A 22,462-nucleotide genomic window follows, 5' to 3' on the forward strand; every position below is an offset into this window, starting at 1 on the left:
AAAGGAGTATAAAGATTCACCATAGCAGGACAATGGTGCTTTCTGAAATATGATTATTCAGAAAAGTGGAATTAAAATGTGTGCCACAGAATTCTAAAGAAATGGAACATTAAAACTAAGTTTTACCTGTTGTGTTCTCCCCTAATTCCAGCCCCAGAGATGGATTTGTTAAAATTAACTGGAACTTCTCATCACCTTCAGGAATCTCATCATCAAAAATCATGACATCAACAGATTTATGCCTTTCTCCATCAGCAAAAAAAAGAGTCTAGCGTTGAAACACATAAAGCACCGAATACTTACATCAGTTAATATCACACAGAAATTTTTGACTACGGTAAACAGAATTCTGTGAAATAGGAAGGAAGGGAAAGCATAGGAAGAGCCATATTCTCTGTTCCTTATAAACTGATTGAATCAGAAATATAAAGGTTCAGCACATTACAGAATGAGGACAAGAAAGAATAATTTATTTTGAAAGTCCTGTTGCAAAAATAGTCTATGAAAAAGTTTGTATGTCTAATCAAAATTAAATTTGAAATCGATGTTTGAAAGTTTACATTTTGCTTTATATTAAAAAATATATTTTTAAAAAAGAAATAAATAGTAAGAATAAGAATATTTTTATTTCATTCTATTTAGATTACCAAAGCAACTGAAACAAGCTGAAACATCTAGCATCACTACTGATCATTCTGCAGAATAATCAAGAAGATATTCTTTTACGGAAGCTGAAAGAATAAAAAGTACTAGATTTAGAGTTGCTTCTTACCCTTGAGGTTACATTAAAATCCAAACCCAGCTGGGCCTCCAAATTTTGGGCATAAAAAAATACAGACACATTGCCATATGATCCTCTGTTTCGGTAAGCCATTACTGTCAGATTCCCATGAGATTCACTAACTTCAAAACTAAAATAAAAAGAATAATTCTCAATGTTCACTGATTATGTTCTTTTGAAAAAGATAGTACATTTTTATTACATTTTCACTCTGAATTATTCCCTACATTATAGTTCTCTAACGCATCCTTTTTACCTTTTTTCTCTTATCTAAATTGAATTAAGTAACACGAGGTTTTTGTTTTGTTTTGTTTTGTTTTTTGCTTACATGAATGGTGAGGCTGGAAGAGTTGATGCAGGCTGGGGAGGTTAGGCAAATTGGTGATATAAAAGGACAACAGTGAAAGTAGTAATAAGTAAAAGAATTCTGATTAGATGAATAGTGAATTTTTGTTTTCAGTGTGGGAATCCCACTTTCTAGTTCAGCTGAATTGAATGATTACTTTACCATCTCAAAGACATGGCCCTATTTTTAACAGGAGTTTTACTTTTAGAAAGAAAATGGGCAACACCAATCACTAATTGGCACAGTAAGTTCTTCAAGGAAGATGAGACTTACTTGGTACCTTCCCATTCAATTACTCCTCTTACACCATCATTAGCATCGATAACAATTTGAGAAGCTAAACCTTCCACATCTAAAAGGCAAAACAGAAAGACAAAAATTAAAGAACAATAAAATCAATTTTCTTGATTTTCAAGAATCACAGAAGCATTTATTCAATCGGTACTAATATTACAGTGTCTTTACAAAAAATGTGTAGGAGAAAATGGGAGTGGGCAAGATAACTGGAAAGAGTCCTTACTACTAGAAGTGCAATAATGCGTCTTGAATTAGCACTGTAATATTTAATAATGCATAAAAAAAAAAAGACTAAGGAAAATGTAGAAAGTTAAACAGCACATAAAACATTAGAAAATAATAAAGTCTAGATTTGCGATGGAATCTTAATTTGTCTTCACTATAAGTGTTTATTACAATGACATTCAATATTTTGCATTTGCCATTCTGAGTATGAGAAAGACAATGAGGAAGAATAATAAATGATTCAGCATTTCATCTTCTATTTGTGCTTCAGTGCCTCATCATACATTCTAATGGCACACCTCAGATTTCACTACAAATACACAACTATTAATTTATTTGTGGGGTGTTCACATACTGTAATATTCTACTGCTCCATAAAGACATACAGGTATTTACAATTAGCCTGAAATCGTAATTGAATACACTGCAGTGTGAAAAACACCAAATAATAGGTTAATGTCAGAAAAGTCTACTAACTTCAGAGACCAGAACTTTACAGTCAAAACTTAATACTTCTCAGAAAATAGGTTGTTGTTTTTCAGACAACCGCACCACACAACTACCTTAACTTACTTGTTTACTTTTTATAAGCTTCAACTTACTTTCTAAAACCAAATTGACTTCACCGAGTCTGCCATAAGTATATTATGTTTAGATCCATATACATTTTTCCATCAATTCAGATAAAACTGAACAAAAGTAGAAGATTATTGCCATGAATCTAAGCCTGTCACTATGAGGTAGAGATGACGATGAGCAATAGCTCTACACAGACAACAGAAGTGTTACTGAGGTTTACAAATCCTGAGGGAGTAATGGCAATTAGAGACATTTCTGCTTCACTCCTGCATTTTCTCATGTCACCCTGTAGTCAGATCTGTTCACCCAGGATCTGTAAGAGTTTGCTCACAGACACACACGCGGACACACGTATTTGAGTCAGGCTATTTCTTCTACCAGAAGAATTCACTGACATGTTATGTGAACACATTTTTTCCTTATGACTTAAAACTATTATTTTCTCATTGTAAGTAAAGCTGACCCAATGCAGTGTCACATCAGTGTTAAATGGTCATGGTTCAAGGAGACAGCCAAAGAGAAAGTGAGACTATACAACACTGTTTAGTTTGGATGAATCTTTCATTCTTATATGCTACTCCTTTCATATTTTAGACTCAACTATTCACAAATCAGCAATGAGTCTTGCAAGTTACCTTTCAATCTGTAACGAATTAACTCAGTCACTTCTATAAGCATGCAAAGAAAAGGGAAAAGAGTCAAAGAAGATGTCTGACATTATATAACTAGTCTTTAGTACCACAGGATAATCCAACAGTTCTTAAAGCTAATGACTACTATTCTACTGAATTCTGAAGAAGCAAAATGAGAAGCAGACTAAGCAAATAATAAAGATCATTGCAAGAGTAGGAAAACCATAAAATATGTTTCCTAAAAGTGATAAAAGAATAAAAACAGACTTTTTTAAAAGAGTGAGCAGAGTAGCCACATAAAGTTTTTTTTTTACTTTTTTTTTTCCATTTTGTAGTTTGTAAATGAAAATCAGATGAAAAAATCACCAATAAACTTTTCAAATAATTGTCCTTTCCAACTGATAATTACTAACTCCTCTACGAAAATTAATTTAAATTTTCCCAGAGTTTAAAAAGCAAGAGATTAAGTGTAATAATAAATCTATTTCATATTCTATGATGTTTCTTCTAAATAACCATGTCTCATCTCAGCATAGTTGGTAAGTAAGAGGAATAATGGTAATCTCCCAAGGTAATATAATATAAACCATTAAAAAGGAAAAGTAAAAATAATTTGCTATAAGATGTTTTTACCTAGCTTAGGTGGGGATGACGTTGAATGGTTCATGATGAGTTCCACTGAAGTTAAATTAACCAAGAAGAATTCTTGCACCTCTGGTATATCATCCTGCAAAACACAAATACAGTACATCCTCTTCTCATTGTCCTTTAAGAAACTTCCACAGAAGTCACCAAAAAGGATCACACAACAAGTCTCTAATATTACTGTGACACTAGAATTCATTTTTCTGTTTTCCTGAAATAATTTTATTGGGTCTGAAACTGATTATCGTGGAAGAATTAAGTAAGACATTATATATCATGAAAAAGATCCTGTGGTGACGCTAAACTATTCTTGCAAATAAATTACTGACCGATTTTAGAGGCATGTATCTCCAGCAATGAAAAAGTATGAGCCTGTAGCCAGCCATGAAGCACACTGTTCTAAATACTACTAGATAGTTGGTAAAGTTTTAATGAGACAACTTTATTACCTTTAGACAGAGGTAGAGCTGCTTTCTGTGACTATTTGATCCCTTGTGATTTTAATATTAAGATTGAAACCATCTTTCTAAATGACAGTGAAATATAACACAGGGCTTCAAATAATGGCTGCAAGCTTTAGTTCCCAAAATATTACCCTTTTGAAATCATACAGAAAAGTACAGAATTAAAGGGTTTAGAGGTTACCTCTAGAATAGTAATATTTATGGCAACTGATGTTTCTCCTTCTTCTAAAATCAGTGAGCCAGAAGCAGGTACATAATCAGCTCCTGGTTCAGCCACAGTCTCTTCTGTCTGATTACTTACAGTGAGCAATCCTGTAACTGTGGCATAAGTAACATTGATAGTACCTGTTTAATTTGTGAGGAGAAAAAAAAAAAGAAAAAAAAAATTGTTTTTCAGTTCTTATATAATGTTCACTGGAATGGATAAAGACAAGAGATCAAATTCTCATCCACAAAATAAAAAGACTAACTGCAAAACAGAAGGATTAAAAGAGTTATCCAAAGTACATTGGAGCTAGTGTACCTTTGTTACCGTTATCAATATGCCTTCAATTTGACCTTTGCTGACTTGTCTGTCTGCATAGGACTCAAAAATCATTGGGTCCAAATGCATCCAGAAATTTGAAGTTCTGTGGACCATAAATATGAAATTGCTGAAAGACTAACTGGGACATCTCATGTACCATTAATATGAGTTTTTGCAACAAGGACACTTTTTGGGAATGACAGATATCTAAGAAAGGCTCTAAAGACAGTGCTGGGAAACACAGATTAATAAATCTAGATACTTTCCTGGGTAGATTGACAAACTTCAATAGAGAACAAAATTAGGGGACACACGGATAAATATTACCAAGCAGAAAAGTTATACATTATAGTTTTGAGAATAAAGCCACCTCTCGCTAATCTGGTAGGGTAAGTCAAGTGGCAAACATAAGGAGTATGAACCTGAAATAAAATGATAGATGAAATTAAAAGCTGCTCTATATGAAATAAAATGTAAGAGATAAAAGAGTCCTAATTAATAAATAAGTAACGATGCTTATTTTAATTCAGTGAGAGATCTTGCACTTACTATGAACAATTATCTTAAAACATTAGTTTACTGAATAGTGTTCAAAGAGTACACTAGAGTATGGACTGGTATTAAAAAATAAATGGAAAAATAGTGTCATTAAAATGTCTCTAAAACTCTCTGGTGTCTCCAGATCTTGAAAAGCACTGTAAATGTTACTTCATTTCAAAACAAGTATGGCAAAAGAAACAGCCAGATTATCACCGAGGTGTAAATATAGTCCAAAAAGGCAAATAGGAAATTATTATACATGTTTTCTCACAACATAAGTTGCTATTTTCAGGCAACAAACACAAGATTCATTTTTTTTTTTCATGAAGCACACTATTGTATTGTAGAATTGAATACTATATAGTTTAAAGGATGTTAATGGATAAATTGATTCAAAGAGGAATCAGAAATTGTCAGAGGAGACATAAATTGAATTCAATGGTCTGGACACAACTTTTTCCATGTGACATTCCTAAGGTGCTGACTTCCTGAAATTCAGAGAAAAAATATGTGGGATGTGTGTACATGTCACTTTTCTCATGTTTTTTATTTTTTCTGAAGAGACTAATGCTTTGAGACAGACTCATTAGACAAAAATATGGTAACCTTAATAGCCACCTGATTGTTACAGCTTTCAGATCCCTTGCTGTATTAATGAGGATTATGACTCTAGTAATAAGTAATATTTAGTTTCCAAGTCTGCAGAAAGAAGCTTAGAAGTTCTGAAAAAAATACCAACTGTAACAAAGATTTTTCCAAACTTTCATTATCATGGCTTTTATTTGCCTAATGATAAGCAAAACAAAACTTCCTTTCTCTTGGAGTTGTTATACAGACCTAGAGATCCAAATTCTCTGTTAATAAAAAGCTGAATTGTTTTGTTTTCTTCTGGGATTAAAACCACCCTGGATGTGGAAGCAAAATTCAAAATTCCATGTGGTTCATCACTAGCTTCTACTGTTAGAACAGCTTCATATCCTTGACTATCCAAAACAGCAGCACCTGTAGAAGAAACTCCTGCAAGAGAATCAGTGGACTGCAGTGAATGAAGTGTTATGCAACTAATATTTTTGTCTTACATTATTGTTAATATTACATTTAAATAACGTTCAGTAGCCATGCAAATACCACGAAACCAAAGCTCACTGAAGTATGTGGATGGTGTGGGACCTACACACATATATATACTTACATTCTATAACAAATAGAAACAGAAATTTTATGCATACCAAGTACAAAGTCACAAAAATGTATTAAAAAATAAGAAAACTTAACAGGCCAGTGCCAAATATCAACTTCCCTATATTTTAAAAGGAAATAAACCATTTTCCCAGGAAGTACCTCCAAAAGCTTAAAACTATATTCCACTTCACAATCATTACATCAATAAACTGATATGTTTTCCAACTATTGCTTTGATGAATAATTTTGCTCATCCCGTTGGGCCACAGTGACTCTCGGAAGTTGATAAGGCACCTCGCAGCAACACAATCCATGTCAAGTTAGTTTGGTGTTTGGACATTAATTTCAGTTTGAAAAAAGGTATTTCAGAACGGATGCAGTTTAAGGCTTCTTTTCTCACTATAATTTTAATGGCAAGAATAAAATATTCTGACCACCTTGAATTCAGGGACAGATCAGTAAGTCTGCAGCTTGACAAGATTGTTTAAAAAGATAAAAATATCTGCATGTTTCATGGCAACTCTATCCATGACATATTAGTAAACTCAGTTTGCATTAAGATTAAGGGAAGAAACAACCATTGAATTAAATAGGCAGAGTTAAATCAGGATTGAAAACCATTTAAGTGTATTTGTGGAGACACGGTGGGATTTATATATACATACATAAGGACCAAGCCTATTTCAATAAAATGTTAATGAACTTTGCGTACTTTGCACCAGCTGCAGTTTGCTCAGTCCTATACCTCCAAAATGAAATAATAAAATTAAAAATATTATATTATTAAATGGTATTTTTAAGATGTAGCTGGCTATAGTTCTGCATTACCTTCTGTTTTGATGTTGTATAGGATGACTTGGTATTCTTCTTTTTCTTCAGGAATATGGTCATCCAGCAGATCAACATACACTGTTGTATTCAACGTCCCCTATTTGTTTTAAGGGTAAATTGATTAGCCATTATTTTATAAAACACAAGTGATATCATAATGACAAGTATTTTGAACAATTTCTTTAAGAAGAGTTAAGTATCAAGAATTGTAAGCTCCCTCCAGTTTGTAAGTCAAAAAGTGAGAAATTAAATAATCAAACCAAGAAAGAAGGACTGTTGAAAAGGCACACTTTTTCTCAGATCAGTTCTAATCACACTATTTTCCTGTAGCCAACATCACTGTTTATGGACTTACCTCAGGAAAAAAAAGTATTCCAGAATAGTTTGCAAAATTTTGTTTTACATTATGTCCTACTATCTTCCACTCAACAGTAACATTTCCCAGTCCTGGAGGAGTTCTTACGATGTGGAATTGTAATTGTTCTCCTAGGAATAAAGGACAAGATGCAGTGTTTCAGGGTCTCCTCTTCTACATGTTGGTTATAAAAATGAGAGGTCAAAAACATGCATCACACAGTTAAAGTATTTTTCCTGAAAGATATTGCTATTTTTGTCAGTTTGAATTTCACAGTAGTTATATACCACATTCACTTTTAATGCTGAAAAGAAAAACCTAAACTTAAACTCTTCTAGTTTTTTTTCTTCTGTTTTTAGTTCACACTTGGAAATAATTATGAACATATGAGGGAACTTGGTATAGATGAATAACTTAGAAAGGGAATGTTCATGAAAACATGCGCAAACATTAGAGCAATACAAGTCTGTAAACTGTACAAAACAGTAACTACTGTATGTACCAACAATAATAGTAGTTTTCTACAACAGTTCCCTGGAAAGAATACACATTATCTGAACATTTGCACTGTCTTGTGACTTTATTCAATGCATGCAGAAAAAAATGCTTATAATTATCTGTAAGTTCCATTTATGTGAGTTCGAACTTACAAATATGGTCACTGTTAGAAAACAAAACATTCAGAAAATGTTAATAATTTCTTATAATCTCAGAGGTAATCAGTATTGCTGGACAATGTGCATATAAAGGAAGCAAATACTATGGTATTTTGCACATTTATAACATTTAACCCCAAAGGCACTTTAATTAAAAAGAGTAGACCTCTTAGTAGGCTTTGTAAAATGTGGAAATTGTTTTATATTCACAAGTTTTTCACAAAATTTCCATTAAATATTTTAAATGTGGACATGTGAAATTAGCATGTTATATCAACATGGAATAGATCAGTAGGCAATATTTTGCAAAACATTCACAATAGAGGACAGATGGTTATTTATAATAGGTAGGTACATGGCATTCATATTTCATATGCATTTTTCAGGTCCACAGAATTTAAGTTCAACAGCACATTTTGTCCTGCATTGGCTTTCAGAGACATGAAATATGCAGAAATCTACAATTCTGAGATTTTTGAAAACAATACATGAGATTTCTTTTGCTTATTGAAGAATTAACAAAACATAAGATAATGTTATAATAACATTATGCTGCCCAACTAGTCCCTTTGATTATGCAATTTAGAGAGCAGCAACTTAGGATGCTGTCTTGCTATTCTACTGTATTACCTTACAGAATTGTACAGCATTGTACAGCTAAAACTGGCAAGAAAAATCTGAAAATTTTCTAGTTACATTTATTTTTTGTAAGGAAGAGTCAGAGATATGCATGTATATTGGCTACCAATGAAAGAGAAAGGAATTCTTAACTTCAAGAGCCCTTAATATACTTAAATAAAATTTAATATTGTAAAGAAGTAATACAAAAACTGTATACACCCATTTTCAAATACATAAATGTGCTATTCAGCCCCAACATTTCAAACTTCAGTTAAGTCTCAGAGATGTCAACATTGATGTCGACATTGATGTCGACATCTTTGGCTTAAGTTGGTCCATGTTGCTTCTAAGAAAATTAAGGAATTCAAAATTTATTGATATCACAAGGATTCCACTTCTACAGTCAAATATCTGGATGGTAGACTCCCAATTTACAGGTTCCTCTGAGGCTAAATCATTACAGTGTTTAACACTGCACTGCAATCCACTATGTTCTATTTGAGAATTTTGCATATCCATTACAAAGAAATAAAGATTTAAAAGAAAAGTGGTTTCAATGGTTTAGTACCATTGGGAAAACACACACACACACAAATAAGGCAAAGCTTATTTCAATATATCTCTATAAGTTATAATGAATTTTCATTGAAGACTGGGAAAAATGCTTTATGATATAGAAAGCTGTTCCACTATAATCCAAACACTGAGAAGAAACTTGAAGTCATTATTACAGATTCCAAGTAGTTATTTACTGATCCATGTTTCCTACCAGCTTTACCAAGATTTTTTTGGTATTCCTATCCAGAAGAAATGCTAATATGAACACTAATTGATTTCTGAAGATTGAAAGTGTTATTAGGCTAAATTCAATATTTTTTTTAATATTTAATCCTTATCCATACTTTTACATTTCTACATTGTGACTTAATAAGTGATGCATCTCTTACATAGAGAAACAAAGAGGTGGGTATTTATCGCTGTGAAGAAGGGAGCATCAGCCGCTCTCCTCTTCCTCATTACTTTAAGCTACTGCAGTGCATTTTCTTGTAATACAGTTACACAACTGTCGCAGACCCCTGTCCAATAAAAAAATACTACACTTATCCTCAATAAGGTAAAAAATAACATGCACATTGTGAAAACAAAATGTATTCACTTAACAGAAAATTTTCAATAACACAATAACTGTAAAAGTAATGATATTTGGATTTATGTCTGGTAAATTTTGCTTTCGAATGAAAAAAATATTTTGACAAACTAAAATAATCTAAATGCCTTAGCTCTTTTGCTCTTTCTCTATTTCTCCCTTTTTCTCTCTCTTTTTTTTTTAATCAAAGACACTTAGTTCACTTGTTTTGTTTCTGGCTGGAAGGCAATGAACTATTTCTTTTCACAACCTGGAAAAATAATATAATAATAACTATATATAATAATAGAACTATAGCCAAGTACTTCAGTTTCAAGCAGCCAGCATTTGGTAGCATGCTATGAATAACATTTAACCAGTTGAAAGTATTCAGGGACTTTGGGACTGAGACAGTTTGTATTAATTCCTTGTGCTCATTAACAGCTCTTCTTAGCTAATCATATCACATCTGGCTTGGCACAGAATTAACACAAACCATACCTAGATAAAAAACCAAAGGTTATGATGCCCTTTCATGTTGGGAAAACAAAACAAAAAACCTTTGGTTGAGAAAGCCATTTTTCTTCAAACAGAAAATGTAGTGCACACATTAGGGGACAAGTTCCTGTTTTGTGAACTTTCCCTGCCCATCAGTTCAAACATCAGAGAAACGTGATACTGCAATACACTGAGATTCCATCAAAGGCCACCTAAAGCAATCACCACCAGTACTATTATCATCCTATGCAAAACTGCATCAAACTGTAGATGAAACATGCCGTGTATTCTTTAAAACAATAGTAGAAATGTTTAGTACATACCAAATTATTATTGTTCTTTCTCAAATGTTTGCTTTCTCTTATAATTGCTACTTCCCAAATCATCTGCCATAAAAAAACATCAGGTTCATGGGACAGACAAAGGGAAGATGTTACCCTAGTGTTTCTGCAGGAATGTTTTCTAGAATATTTTAAATTCTTTGTAAGTCGCTGATAGATCTGATTTGCTTATGACTATTAGGTGTGTGTATGTTGGCAGTCATGAAGTGGGCTGGCAGGAGCCTCGTGCAGGCCAACAAAGAGAAGGGCAGAGTCCTGCCCCTGGCGGGGAGCAGCCCCAGGCACCAGGGCGTGCACCCTGATGGAGAGCAGCTTGACAGAAAGGGCTTGGGGTCCTGCTGGACACTGCACTGGGCAGGAGCCAGCAACATGCCTTGTTACTAAGAAGGCTGATGGCATTCTGGGCTGAATTAGGCCAAGTATCCCTAGCAGGCTGAGAGAGCTATCCTTCCCCTCTACTCTGCACTGGTGAGGCTGCACCTGGAGCACTGGGTCCAGCTCTGGGCTCCCCAGTGCAAGACAGACCTAAACGTACTGGGAAGACTCCAACAGAGGGACACCGAGGTGATCAAGGGAAGGGAAGAGAGGCTGTGAGAGCTGAGACTGCTCAGCCTGGAGAAGGGGAGGCTCAGGGGGATCTCATCAGTGTCCTTCAATACCTGAAGGGAGGGTGGAACAGGACAGAGCCAGGCTCGTGTCAGTGGTGCCCAGGGACAGGACAAGAGGCAGCGGGCACAAACTGGAGCACAAGAGGTTCCCTCTGAATATCAGACAGCACTTTTGTGCTGTGTGGGAGCACTGGCACAGGTTGCCCAGAGAGATTGTGGGGTCTCCCTCCTTGGAGATACTCAAAAGCCTGGACATGGTCCTGAGCAACCTGCTCTAGGTGGCCCTGCTTGAGGGGGAAAGGACCAGATGACCTCCAGAGGCCCCTTCCAACCTTAAGCATTCTGTGATTCTATGAATGCTTGCAAGAGTTCAAAGTACATGTCAGGTATGTGGATATTCACTTCTTGCTGGTGTTCTCTGAACAGTGAAACACAATCATTGTGAGTCATTATCAACTGAAAGCACAAAGATGGAAACTGGCATTAAAATTTGAGCGTGGTCAACACAAAGAACACACCTTCACAACCAATAACAGATCTTGAGGCTGTATGGAAGCTTATAATTCCTGCCACATTGTCACTTGCCAGAATAATCACTGTGACAGTGTCAAAACTGGGCAAAATTCGACTCCCTCCTTCAGTATGGACCAGGCTGATTTCAATACTTTCATCATCCTCTGGCTCTGGATCATCTATAATGGGCAGCGTGACCATCTTCTTTGTTTCACCTACAAGGAGAAGAACGTATACAACCGTGTGTCCACTTGGAAACCACCTTGTAAAAAGACTCAATCATCTCATTTTGAAAATAATTAAATACATAAAATATATTAAAATTGCATGAAACAAACTTATTTACCTTTCTGGAAGTCAGTGAATGTCATTATGAAATTTTATCTAATTACTATTGATCAGTCACATTAAGCCAATAAAACGATCACATCATTAAATATACTATGTAGAAATTAATTATATAGGAATTATTTCGGAGTGCCTAGAATTCTTTATTTTCATTACAAATTCTATGACTTTAAAATTTAACTTAGAAAAGGGGAATATCATTCTTGAAAAAAAAATAAATTGCCAGGTGCTAAGCTCTCCGATGAACCATTTACACAAGGGTGTACATTCAATATGAGTACATTTACTGAGCCAGGGAATGCATTGAAATGGGATGACATTTTGTTAGTTCCTTGCCTTTGGGACTATCAAAGAATAATAATGTAAGCAGCAAACACCGTTAATCTCTAGTCGCTATATATCCATTAAAATTTACAACACAATCCTGTTGTTCAGTGCGTGTGCATAACCCAGCTGTGTTTTATGATCATTAGAATATCAATTTACAGAATACATATGTATTTCCTGCTAGATTGTCTTTCAAAATACTTCAAAATCAGTTTTTACTAAACTTATAACGGGTAATGTAATTACATGTCAGCCTCACAATCATTGCCAGCAGCCATGCCTTACTATTCAGATGATTTATCAAGCTAGCACACTAGAATCTTTACTACGCACCTGGAAATTGCTTTCAAAATATCAGTTCGATTAACTCAGACTTTGAAAAAATAAAATACAGCATAAAATACAGCATGCTGCATGGTACTTAAGTAATGTCTGAGAGGGACTTGTTTGTCCTGTTTGCAATTCTTTTAAATATGTTCTGTTATGTTACGTTTAAATATGTTTTGTTATGTTACAATATGATCTCAGAATTTAAAGAGATGTCATGAAAAATTAGTACTGTAGTGACCGAGGGCTAACAAAAGACCACTTAGGCCTGATTCTCATTTCCATTATCCTTGCTGTAACAACTATCTTCGACTTTATTAATCCTTACTTATGTGGTAAAGGAAATCTTTAGAGTGCAATATTTATACTGCAATATTTCTTTAATAAAAACCCTTAGGTATTTATTGTGCTTAGATATTTCATTGTGCTTTGCTACCACTGTGTGTGTTCTGCAAGATAATGCTACATGCTAATGAACAACCATACTCTTTTGCACGTGTATCCTTAGCATTCAGGAAAATTTAGCCTAAGAAGAAGATATCAGTTGTCAAAACATCCACAGTATCGTGTACTTGTCACGTTCTTTTTTCTTTTTCTTAGTTTTACAAAACAGAAGCCAAAACGAGAGCTTGTCTCACCTTCAGCAAACACCAGAGTCTCACCGACACCTATAAAATCCAAGTTTGGAGTAGCAGTCCCACCAATGACACGCCATTCCACTGTCACTTGTCCCAGGCTGCCTTCTGTTCTGTGTATCATTAGCTGCACGTTGGTCTGAGGACGTTCCTCTACTTCAACATACAGACCTTTCTCTGTTGCATTGGGACTTACACTGTAGATCTTAAACACTCCAAATGCGTCTCCATTCATCATTATGATAACTGTGGAGGTATTTGGCTGTCCTATGGTTGGTTGGTTTTTTGAGCTGGCTGAGACGTTCATCAGTTCTGCTTTCAAAAGGGTTATAGTGAATCTCTCATCCAGTTCTGGCAGGCTGTCAGGCAGTATGGTAACTGTTAGATTTGCAGACTCTTCCCCTTCCTGCATTATGGCCCACTGTCTTGTAACAGGTTCATAATCACTGCCAGCGATGGCTTGTGTGCTGAAGAGGGCGAATGCACTGGTAACGTTTTTCTTGTAGGTCCGGAACCCTGAAGTGTTGTTAGTTAATGGGCTGATATCTGACGTCAGCCAAAGGCAGAGAGGAATCCCTGAGGCACTGGAAAATGTAAAGGCTGAACATGCTTGTTCTTTTAGGCACTGAGCTGCACAGGAATACACAGGGTCACTTGCTGCTGACACATTCACTCTGGTCTTGGATGGTTTGTCAGGAATTCCTTGTACAGGAGGCTCGTAGTAGGCCAGGATATCCTGACCTTGCTCCACAGCAAGAGCTACAACGTCAGTCTCAGAAGTGCTGTAGAAAATCTGCAGCTGACCAAATCTTCCCTCACTAAAAGACATTATAATAAAATAAAGTTCTGTTAGTTGACAAAGGATGTCTAATATTCTACATGTTTCTGGGTTAATAATAGAAGTGAACAAAATCAACTGACCCTTTCTGAATTGCTGAAAAATTCCAAATAACACATCAAAATGCATTCCCTTTGAAACTAGTACCAGAATAACTGAGTTATCTTATTTTTTTGTGGATAGCAAGTTTGATTATTTATAGCTTAGGTAGTAGTCTGTTAAGAATGCATATTTGTAAACATTTGGTTCTAGGAGTTAACTTAGTCTTCTTCAGGACTTGGCAGCTCTCCTTACTTGCAAGGAAGAAAAAGCCGGTGACACCCAGACTTATCATCCTTCCTCTAGGATCACATGCATAAAACCTGTTTTCCTTCTCTTATTTTCATCCTGTAAGGGCTGGCCATTTTGTCCTCCTGTTCAAATCACAGGAACAGGCTACCATGCAGGTTTAAATGATTTGATGATTAAACGGACAAAATGAATAGTACACTGTGTACGCTGAGTTTACATTGTGCATTTCAATGTATACTACGTTTAAGTAATTTATGTAATACACAGACATCTACTTCAAAAACAATGTGTTTGAAATGAAAATACATTGAGATGGCAGATCAAAGAATTGATGCACATATTTTTATGAGAGGAGCATGAAATTTGACATTATAGTGGAAACAAAAGTGAAGAATAAATAGTAATTACAAATAAAGCAAACATTATACAAACCTTCGCCTGACTGTTATGTTTGCCAGCAAATTTCTTTCTAGTGGCTCCTGAACTCGATATAAGGATTGATGAAAGAAAACTGTGCCATAAGGATTATCATTGGCAGGTATTATAATACTTGCCACGCCATCTAACCCAATAGCACCACCATTGGAGGCCTGAGTTAATTCTACACGGACAATCTCAAAGAGAAGAAAAGAAAAAGAAGTAATGCAGCTAGACAATTTGTGGTTTTTCTAACAATAATTACAAGCAAAGTATAACATGAAATTATAGCACCTTCCTGCCGGAACATTTCTTGTTTTCCATCATACATATTTCTAGAACAAGTCAAAATTAATACCATCTTCAAGGAAGATGTAAGTGCTTGACTTACTTCTTCTATTTCTGGAACATCATCAGCCAGGATTTCCAATAGTAGCATCTGAAAGGCTTCCCCAGGGGCAAAAGTAATATTGCCTGAGGCAACCTGCAAGTCCTCATCAGCAGGGTGTCCACCAATGGTAGCAACCCACTCAACAGTAACGTTACCAAGTGTCCCAGCATTGCGGATTACTGGCAGATTTATGGGTACTGATCCAGATTCAGGCTCCTCCACAGTAAATTCGGTCATCTGGAACACTGAAGTGCAGCACAAAGAGGTGTATTTCATTAACAGTAATATTTAAAATAAAAACACCATCCTAGTTACTGAATTATATATTTTATTTCACTTGATTGCATTCATTTGCACAATTAAAAAAATGTTAATCAGGTTTAAACTTCAAATTGAACTTTCAGTATCATTTTATCTGCAAATAAAATTGGCATGAAAATTCAGCCCCCACCCAAGAGTTTATTCCAACGTATCCATTGTTCAAGGCTAGCCATGATCTAAGTTTTTAGAAGACGGTCAGAAGGTAATTTTTCCCAGTGAGGAAATTTTTTATCATTTTTTATGTCACGTATGGAAAAAATGTGTCAACATATTCCATCTAAATTGTTTCAAATATAAGTCTTTCTTGTATAAAATCTTTAGTTGTTAAGAATGAAGTTAATGAATTATCCATGTGGAATTATTTACTTTTGTCAATTTCCTTTACATTTTGCTGATAAAATGGAATAACTGAAATAAAGTAGGGTACTAAAGGGAGAAAGAGTAAGTCAAATAAAATGGCTGGAAAACATACACCAGAAATACTGAAATAGAAAAAATAAATAGAAAAGATAAATTTCTAAAATGTCATTAAATTTTTGAAATTACCATTTTTTTCTCAAAACCTGTGTAATGAAACTATTTTTGGAAAGTGTCCACAATCCATTTTACTGATAATGATAGAAAGAAGAAAAACTACAATAACTAACAACCAGAACATACAAGAATGCAATTTAAGTCATATTTGTACTTTCCAATTTCCCCAGATATTTAAACCTGCTTTGCCTGATTATTTTGTAAAACAATGACACTGCACTATCTAAACAGGTTTTGGCATGTAAACTTAAGCTTCAAGCTATTGCAGAAATGCAACATTTAGAATAGATAAAAAAATACAAATTAAATTAAAATCCATCCCCATTAGGAGACTCCAAAATCCACCTTCGTCTCACAAAATCTTGATATATAAGTTGACTGAATGCTTCAATTTCGCTATATAAGGGCACCATTTGCCCTTACTTACACGTTTTAATTTAGTTTATCTTATTTTGTCCTTTACTGTGTTCATCCAGACTTCCCTTTTTGTATTCTGAAAATTTTTATTCCATTGCCCAGTAATAACTCACCCACAAATCAGCAGATTGCTACTGGACAAGAGAAAATATGCAAATAAGACTCATTTACCAAAGGATCCAAACGGGTCATCAGAAGCCTCAATGGTTATGACTGCCCTCGTCAAAGATCCAAGCAAGGCTCCTCCTGTCGTTTGATTCAGCAGCTGAACATAAAAGGACTCCTCAACTTCAGGATTGATATCATTAATTATATAAATTGGCACAGCTTTACTTGTTTCTCCTTCTAGTAAGACAACATCTGATGAGGCTACACTGTAGTCCTCACCTAGATTTGTACATGAAAAAATAACAAAACAATCAAAACACAGAAGAATATTAAGGCATTCTGGTTCATTATGAAACATCACTAATGTTTATCAGCACTAATATTTATCTGTTCTTTTTGCATTCCCTTGTGTTCATATGTTGGTGTGTTTTTTTGTGTTTTTTTTTTCTTTATCTTCATACCCAGAAAATACAATTGTTTATTTCCTAGTGCCTTTTAGATATCTGGATGGATGAAAATAAATCTCATCTTGGCCAAAACAGAGTTTACACTGTCAGTCCAAGAAGCAATTACAAAAGGTCCATTATTATCTTCCATTGAGAAGATCACACAACTGTGACATTTCTATATTTGATTTCTGATAGTTGTCTGGCTTTCCAAGAGATAAAATGAAACAGAAGTACCTTTTTCAAAGGAGATTTTACTAAAGGACATAAGGTCACTCCTTCCCTCGTGGAGCTTTTCAGGGATCACCTGAGAGCTTTACCTTTCATTTGCAAAGTAAAAGTCTTCTTGAATTGTGCTTAACATTTGTCTGTTTCACAGAGGAGTCACCAGCTCTCAATTTCCCTCCAAGAAACTCAAATAAGCCATGTATGGTAGGTTGAAATATGTACAAAGGACTAAGTACTAGCTATATATACTACTACAGGATTTTTTATTTTATTTTATTTTTTTGAGAAAGTGAGTGGCCACCAGGGAAACAAACAGCCAATTCCTTTCCTTAGTTTTCTTGCTAGATTCTTCAGTGATGATATCTCTGAGTTTTTTTAAATTTGATGTAAGGTCTCTTCTATAGGACCTGAATTCCTGTCTCCTAAGTACACTCAGTAAGTATCTCACACTTTGGTATTTTTTCTACTTGTTTTACTAGACTGCATTCAATACACACTTGCTTGCTTTGGTTACTCGAAGCATACAGTATGCTCTTTCTGGTTTAACACAGAATGTGTATTTCTGCTATTTTGATTTCTTACCAGCTGTTGCAGTTATTGGCATAGCTTTGAATTTCACAGAAACATCTGCAAAAATTCCCCCAGTTCTGGTCACGTTAATGATTGGTCCAACATAATTTTCAGCAACTCGCACAGCTGAAGCTGAAAGCTGAAGTGTTCCAAAAGCATCATCATTGGCATTGATAATTACATGAGCTATAGTCTCACCCACTGATCCAAGACGAGGAGAATTTACAACTGAAATATAAAAAAAACCTCTTAGAGCAAGCCTGAAATGCCTCCTATATATGGCTATACTGTTCATATACATACACCTGAGTTTAGTGGATGGCCACTACTAGCTTTCAATAAAATTTTCATTTTAGATTTGGACAAAATATAACTACAAACTGCACAAGCATATTTTTGATGTTTGAATTATATTATGTCAGAAAATCCACATTCTTACTAACTTATTATTCTACCCTGCTGTGGAGCATACAAAACACCAGTTCTTTGAAGAGGTGAGGTACTAGCAAAATTACTTATTTATTTGTCCATAGGACAATAGAATTTTACACTAGCAATGATGAACTATAAGTAACCTTTCAGTTTCCCAGTAGAATTTTTTGTAGTGTTTCCCTTAAAAATCAAGATTAATGTGGGAGAGTCATGGGGGAGAGGGAAGGGAAATTAGGCATGCCAAGAAGCTCTTAAGCATAAATAAGGCTGTAATGACCTGAATTTATCTGATCGGGCAAACATCCTCTACGCTAAAAAGCCAGCATGAAGCTGCAATTCTACACCACTTAATGTTTAAAAGGCTTTTTTCGCTTTCAGTAAGTGCAACTAGCTTATTTCCTATCATTGTGCTTTACAGAAACAACAGGTGAGCAGGTATTAGCACACAAAACCAATACAGTAATACAGTTGGCCTAAAACACCTGGGATAAAGCAGATGCAGAAGGGAGAAAGAAATGTCCACCCCTGACAAAATTTTGTGGTAAAGGAAATATATGCTGACACACAGAATCTTCATACTTAATGTGAGATACTCTGACATATAACTTACAGGATTCTTAACTATACAGAGTTAGGCAGAGGTAAAATTTTACTGTAATTTCAATTGCTGCATTTTATCCTATTAAATATAAATATTAGCCTACATATTTAAGCTTTGGGTTTACATATGAAAGACACTTACTTGGCCGATCCTGTACTTTGTCGATCAAAACAGTATTGTTTAGCTCCACAAAAACAGATTCTGACCTCTCAGGATCATAATCATCCAAAATAGGCAAAGATATTGTGGCTTCGCTTTCATTGGCTGCGAAGATCACATAACCAGTAATGGGTATATAATCTTCTCCTTGTATTGCTCTAACAACATCAGGTGGAAGAAAGGGTGACTTTTCATCATCACCTAAAGTTCTGTATGTAACCACTACTGTACCAAGAAGACCACCAAGCCTTACTATTGTCAGGGAGATATTTTTTGTTTCTTCCTCAACTTTTATTGGTCTGTTTCTCTCAGAAAAGATGAACAGTCCATATGGATCATCATTAGCTAAAACTGTTAATGTTGCATTAGTGTGATTTCCAAGACGACCACTGGACACATTGATGATCAAAACTGAAAACACCTGATCCAGTTCAGGCACGTTGTCAGGAGAAACTTGTATGGTAATATTTGCTCTCACTTGGCCAACATCAAATGTTACATTCCCATATGCAGAGACCAGGTCTTCTGTAAGATCACAGACTATGACCCAATACAGAGTCACCTCAGACAGGGCCCCATGAGTTCTCACAACCTAAGTGGAAAACACAAAGATTTATGTATTTCTTTGTACTATAAGAAAGAAGAACATAAAAGTGTAAAATGGCATACAGCAAAGTCACAGAATCACAGAATATCCTGAGTTACAAAAGATCCACAGGGATTATCAGGTCCAACACCTGACTCCACACAGGACCACCCAAAATCAAATCGCATGTCTGACAGAGTAGTCCAAATGCTTCTTGAACTCTGGCAGCTCAGTGCTGTGACCATGTCCCTGGGGAGCCTGTCCCAGTGCCCGACCACCTCTGGGTGCAGAACCTTTCCCTAACCCCCAGCCTGACCCTCCCCTGTCCCAGCCCCATGCCGTTCCCTCGGGTCCTGTCGCTGTCCCCAGAGAGCAGAGCTCAGCGCCTGCCCCTCCGCTCCCCTCGTGAGGGAGCTGCAGGCCGCCATGAGGCCTGCCCTCGGCCTGCTCTGCTCTGGGCTGAACAAACCCAGGGACCTCAGCCGCTCCTCATACTTCTTGCCCTCTAGACCCTTCACCACCATAGTAGCCCTCCTTTGGATGCTCTCTAATAGTTTATGTCCTTCATATATTGTAGCACACACAGTGCTAGAGGTGAGGCTTCGCCAGCACAGAGCAGAGCAGGACAATCCCTTCCCTTGACCATCCAGCATTGCTGTGCCTTATGCTCCAGAACACAGTTGACCATTTTGGCTGCTAAGGCACACTGCTGGTTCATATTTCTCTTGCTGTCAAGCAAAACCCCCAGATCCCTTTCCATGGGGCTGCTCTTCAGCCTCTTGTCCCCAGGCCTGTCCGTACAGCCAGCATTGCCCCTTGCCAGGTGCAGAATCCAGCACTTCCTCGTTTAACTTAATTCCAGTCAACTGTGACCTCTCCAGACTCCAAGACTATTGAAAAATTATTGAGAGAGGTCTTGCAATGACATCAGCCAGCTCTTTCTGTACTTTGGGATTAATCCCACTGGACCCCATAGACTTATATGCATCCAGCTGGAGCAGCAAATCCTGCACAAGTTCAAAGTTGGCTGGGAGTTTATCATCATCACAGTCCTGAAATTCAGAGCTTTGGGTGTCCCCGAGCCCATCATTGGTGTTAAAGACAGAGGCAAAGAAGGCATTAACCTCTGCTTTATTGGCGTACTTATTTGTGAGGTTACCAACCTCAACAAGTAATGGATCAATGTTTTCTCTGCTCCTCCTTTTGCTGTTAGCATACTTTAAAAAAAGCACTTTTTGTTGTCCCCACAGTACTGGCCAGCTTCAACTCTGAGTGAACATCACCTCTGTAGTCCTTGTTCAACTGACCTTGCTTCCAATGCCCACAGATTTTCCTTTTTCGCCTAAATTCTAGAATAAGATCCCTGCTCAGCCAAGCTGGCCTTCTGCCCAGCTTGCTCAACTTCTGACTCTTTGGAATTGCCTGTTCCTGTGCTCTTAAGAGGTGTTACTTAACTAACCAGCACTGATGGACTCCAATACCTTCAAAAGCAGGTTCCAAGGGGACCTCACAAACTAGTTCACTGAGTAGTCTGAAGTCTGCTGTCTCCATAGCTAGGGCTGAACTTTTGCTGGCAGTTTTCCTCCTATTACCAAAGATTTTAAACTCAGCCATCTCATGGTCACTATGGCCAGGACAGCCTCCAATCACCACTTCACCCACAAGACCCTCACTGTTTACAAGCAACAAATCTGGAGGGCACCTTTCTTAGTCAGCTTCCAGAGTAACTGTACCAACAAGTTATTGTTAACGTGCCTCAGGAATTTCCAGTACCTGTTTGTATTGGCTGTATGGTATTCCCAGCTAACATCTGGGAAGTTGAAGTCACCCACAGGGACAAGGGCAGATGACCTAGAGATATCCCTTAGTTCATTATAGAATAATTTGGCAATGTTGTCCTCCTGGCTGGGTGGTCTATAGCAGACTCCCACAACAACTTCATCTTATTGTTATAACTTATTTCCATGTCCCTTAATCCTTACCCGGAGGATCTTAAGCATGTCATTGCCAACTGCAAGCTGCACACAATCCAGCCCCTCCATTATATACAGTGCAAAGTCATTGACATGATGAGTTAAAAATAAACTAATTTTAAAAACAGTGTAATCTTTATCATCTTAGCTTTGCTGTATTTGTTGTGTCATCAGCACTTACTTTAAAATATTCATACCTCAAATGTAAACAAGTAGAAGTAAATTTAAACTTATATAAAACATTTTAGTTTTAAGCTGAAAGATACACTTTAGAAAGTGAAGTATAAAATGTCAAGACAAATGTACATGATAAAGTTAAGTTAAAATGCTGTAGACCTATTATAAAAATATTGCAGAATGCTCTGTAAAATAGACATAAAAGAGGATTGCATAGCAATATGAGACCCAAAACTTTCTAACCTGCAACATAATATTGCTATCTCCATCTTCAGGCTCAGTTCCATTTACCGAGAGTGACTCAGTACTGAACTCAAAGACGCCATGAGCATCATCAGAAGCCTCAATAGTCACAACGATGTGGGATGCAATTCCCAAGCTGGCTGTAAGTGCAAGTGCCAAAATGAGTTATTTTTTTATACCATCTTTTCTTAAAAGCTAAGGAAGTTTGTTACAAAAAGCACACAGAAAAGCATAACTGGAATATTTCTGCTGTTTTGCATTTTGTGGTGTGTTTTTTTTTTGTTTTAAATGTGGAATAATTATCCACATGGATAAGGAACTCACTTT

The 22,462-nt window shown here is 36.1% G+C and overlaps 1 protein-coding gene across 1 annotated transcript in view; it reads right to left on the minus strand.

Annotated features, from left to right (window-relative positions):
- The window catches only part of LOC310891076 (adhesion G-protein coupled receptor V1-like), a gene marked incomplete at its 5' end in the record, with an annotated part of 39,891 nt that extends 20,068 nt beyond the window's left edge, over window positions 1–19,823 (minus strand). The window contains 17 exons of the mRNA XM_083853386.1: window positions 127–268; window positions 773–911; window positions 1,401–1,479; window positions 2,864–2,896; window positions 3,494–3,587; window positions 4,151–4,314; window positions 5,873–6,052; window positions 7,046–7,145; window positions 7,404–7,534; window positions 11,772–11,981; window positions 13,407–14,221; window positions 14,965–15,146; window positions 15,341–15,585; window positions 16,784–16,999; window positions 17,977–18,192; window positions 19,139–19,748; window positions 19,788–19,823. Coding sequence (XP_083709512.1) covers window positions 127–268; window positions 773–911; window positions 1,401–1,479; window positions 2,864–2,896; window positions 3,494–3,587; window positions 4,151–4,314; window positions 5,873–6,052; window positions 7,046–7,145; window positions 7,404–7,534; window positions 11,772–11,981; window positions 13,407–14,221; window positions 14,965–15,146; window positions 15,341–15,585; window positions 16,784–16,999; window positions 17,977–18,192; window positions 19,139–19,748; window positions 19,788–19,823 — 3,592 coding nt within the window. The remainder of the gene's footprint in view (window positions 1–126; window positions 269–772; window positions 912–1,400; window positions 1,480–2,863; window positions 2,897–3,493; window positions 3,588–4,150; window positions 4,315–5,872; window positions 6,053–7,045; window positions 7,146–7,403; window positions 7,535–11,771; window positions 11,982–13,406; window positions 14,222–14,964; window positions 15,147–15,340; window positions 15,586–16,783; window positions 17,000–17,976; window positions 18,193–19,138; window positions 19,749–19,787) is intronic.
- Window positions 19,824–22,462: the final 2,639 nt, after the last annotated feature.

The sequence above is a fragment of the Anser anser genome (genome assembly GCF_964211835.1).
Source record: "Anser anser genome assembly, contig: HAP1_SCAFFOLD_150, whole genome shotgun sequence".
In the NCBI taxonomy this organism is placed as follows: Eukaryota; Metazoa; Chordata; class Aves; order Anseriformes; family Anatidae; genus Anser; species Anser anser.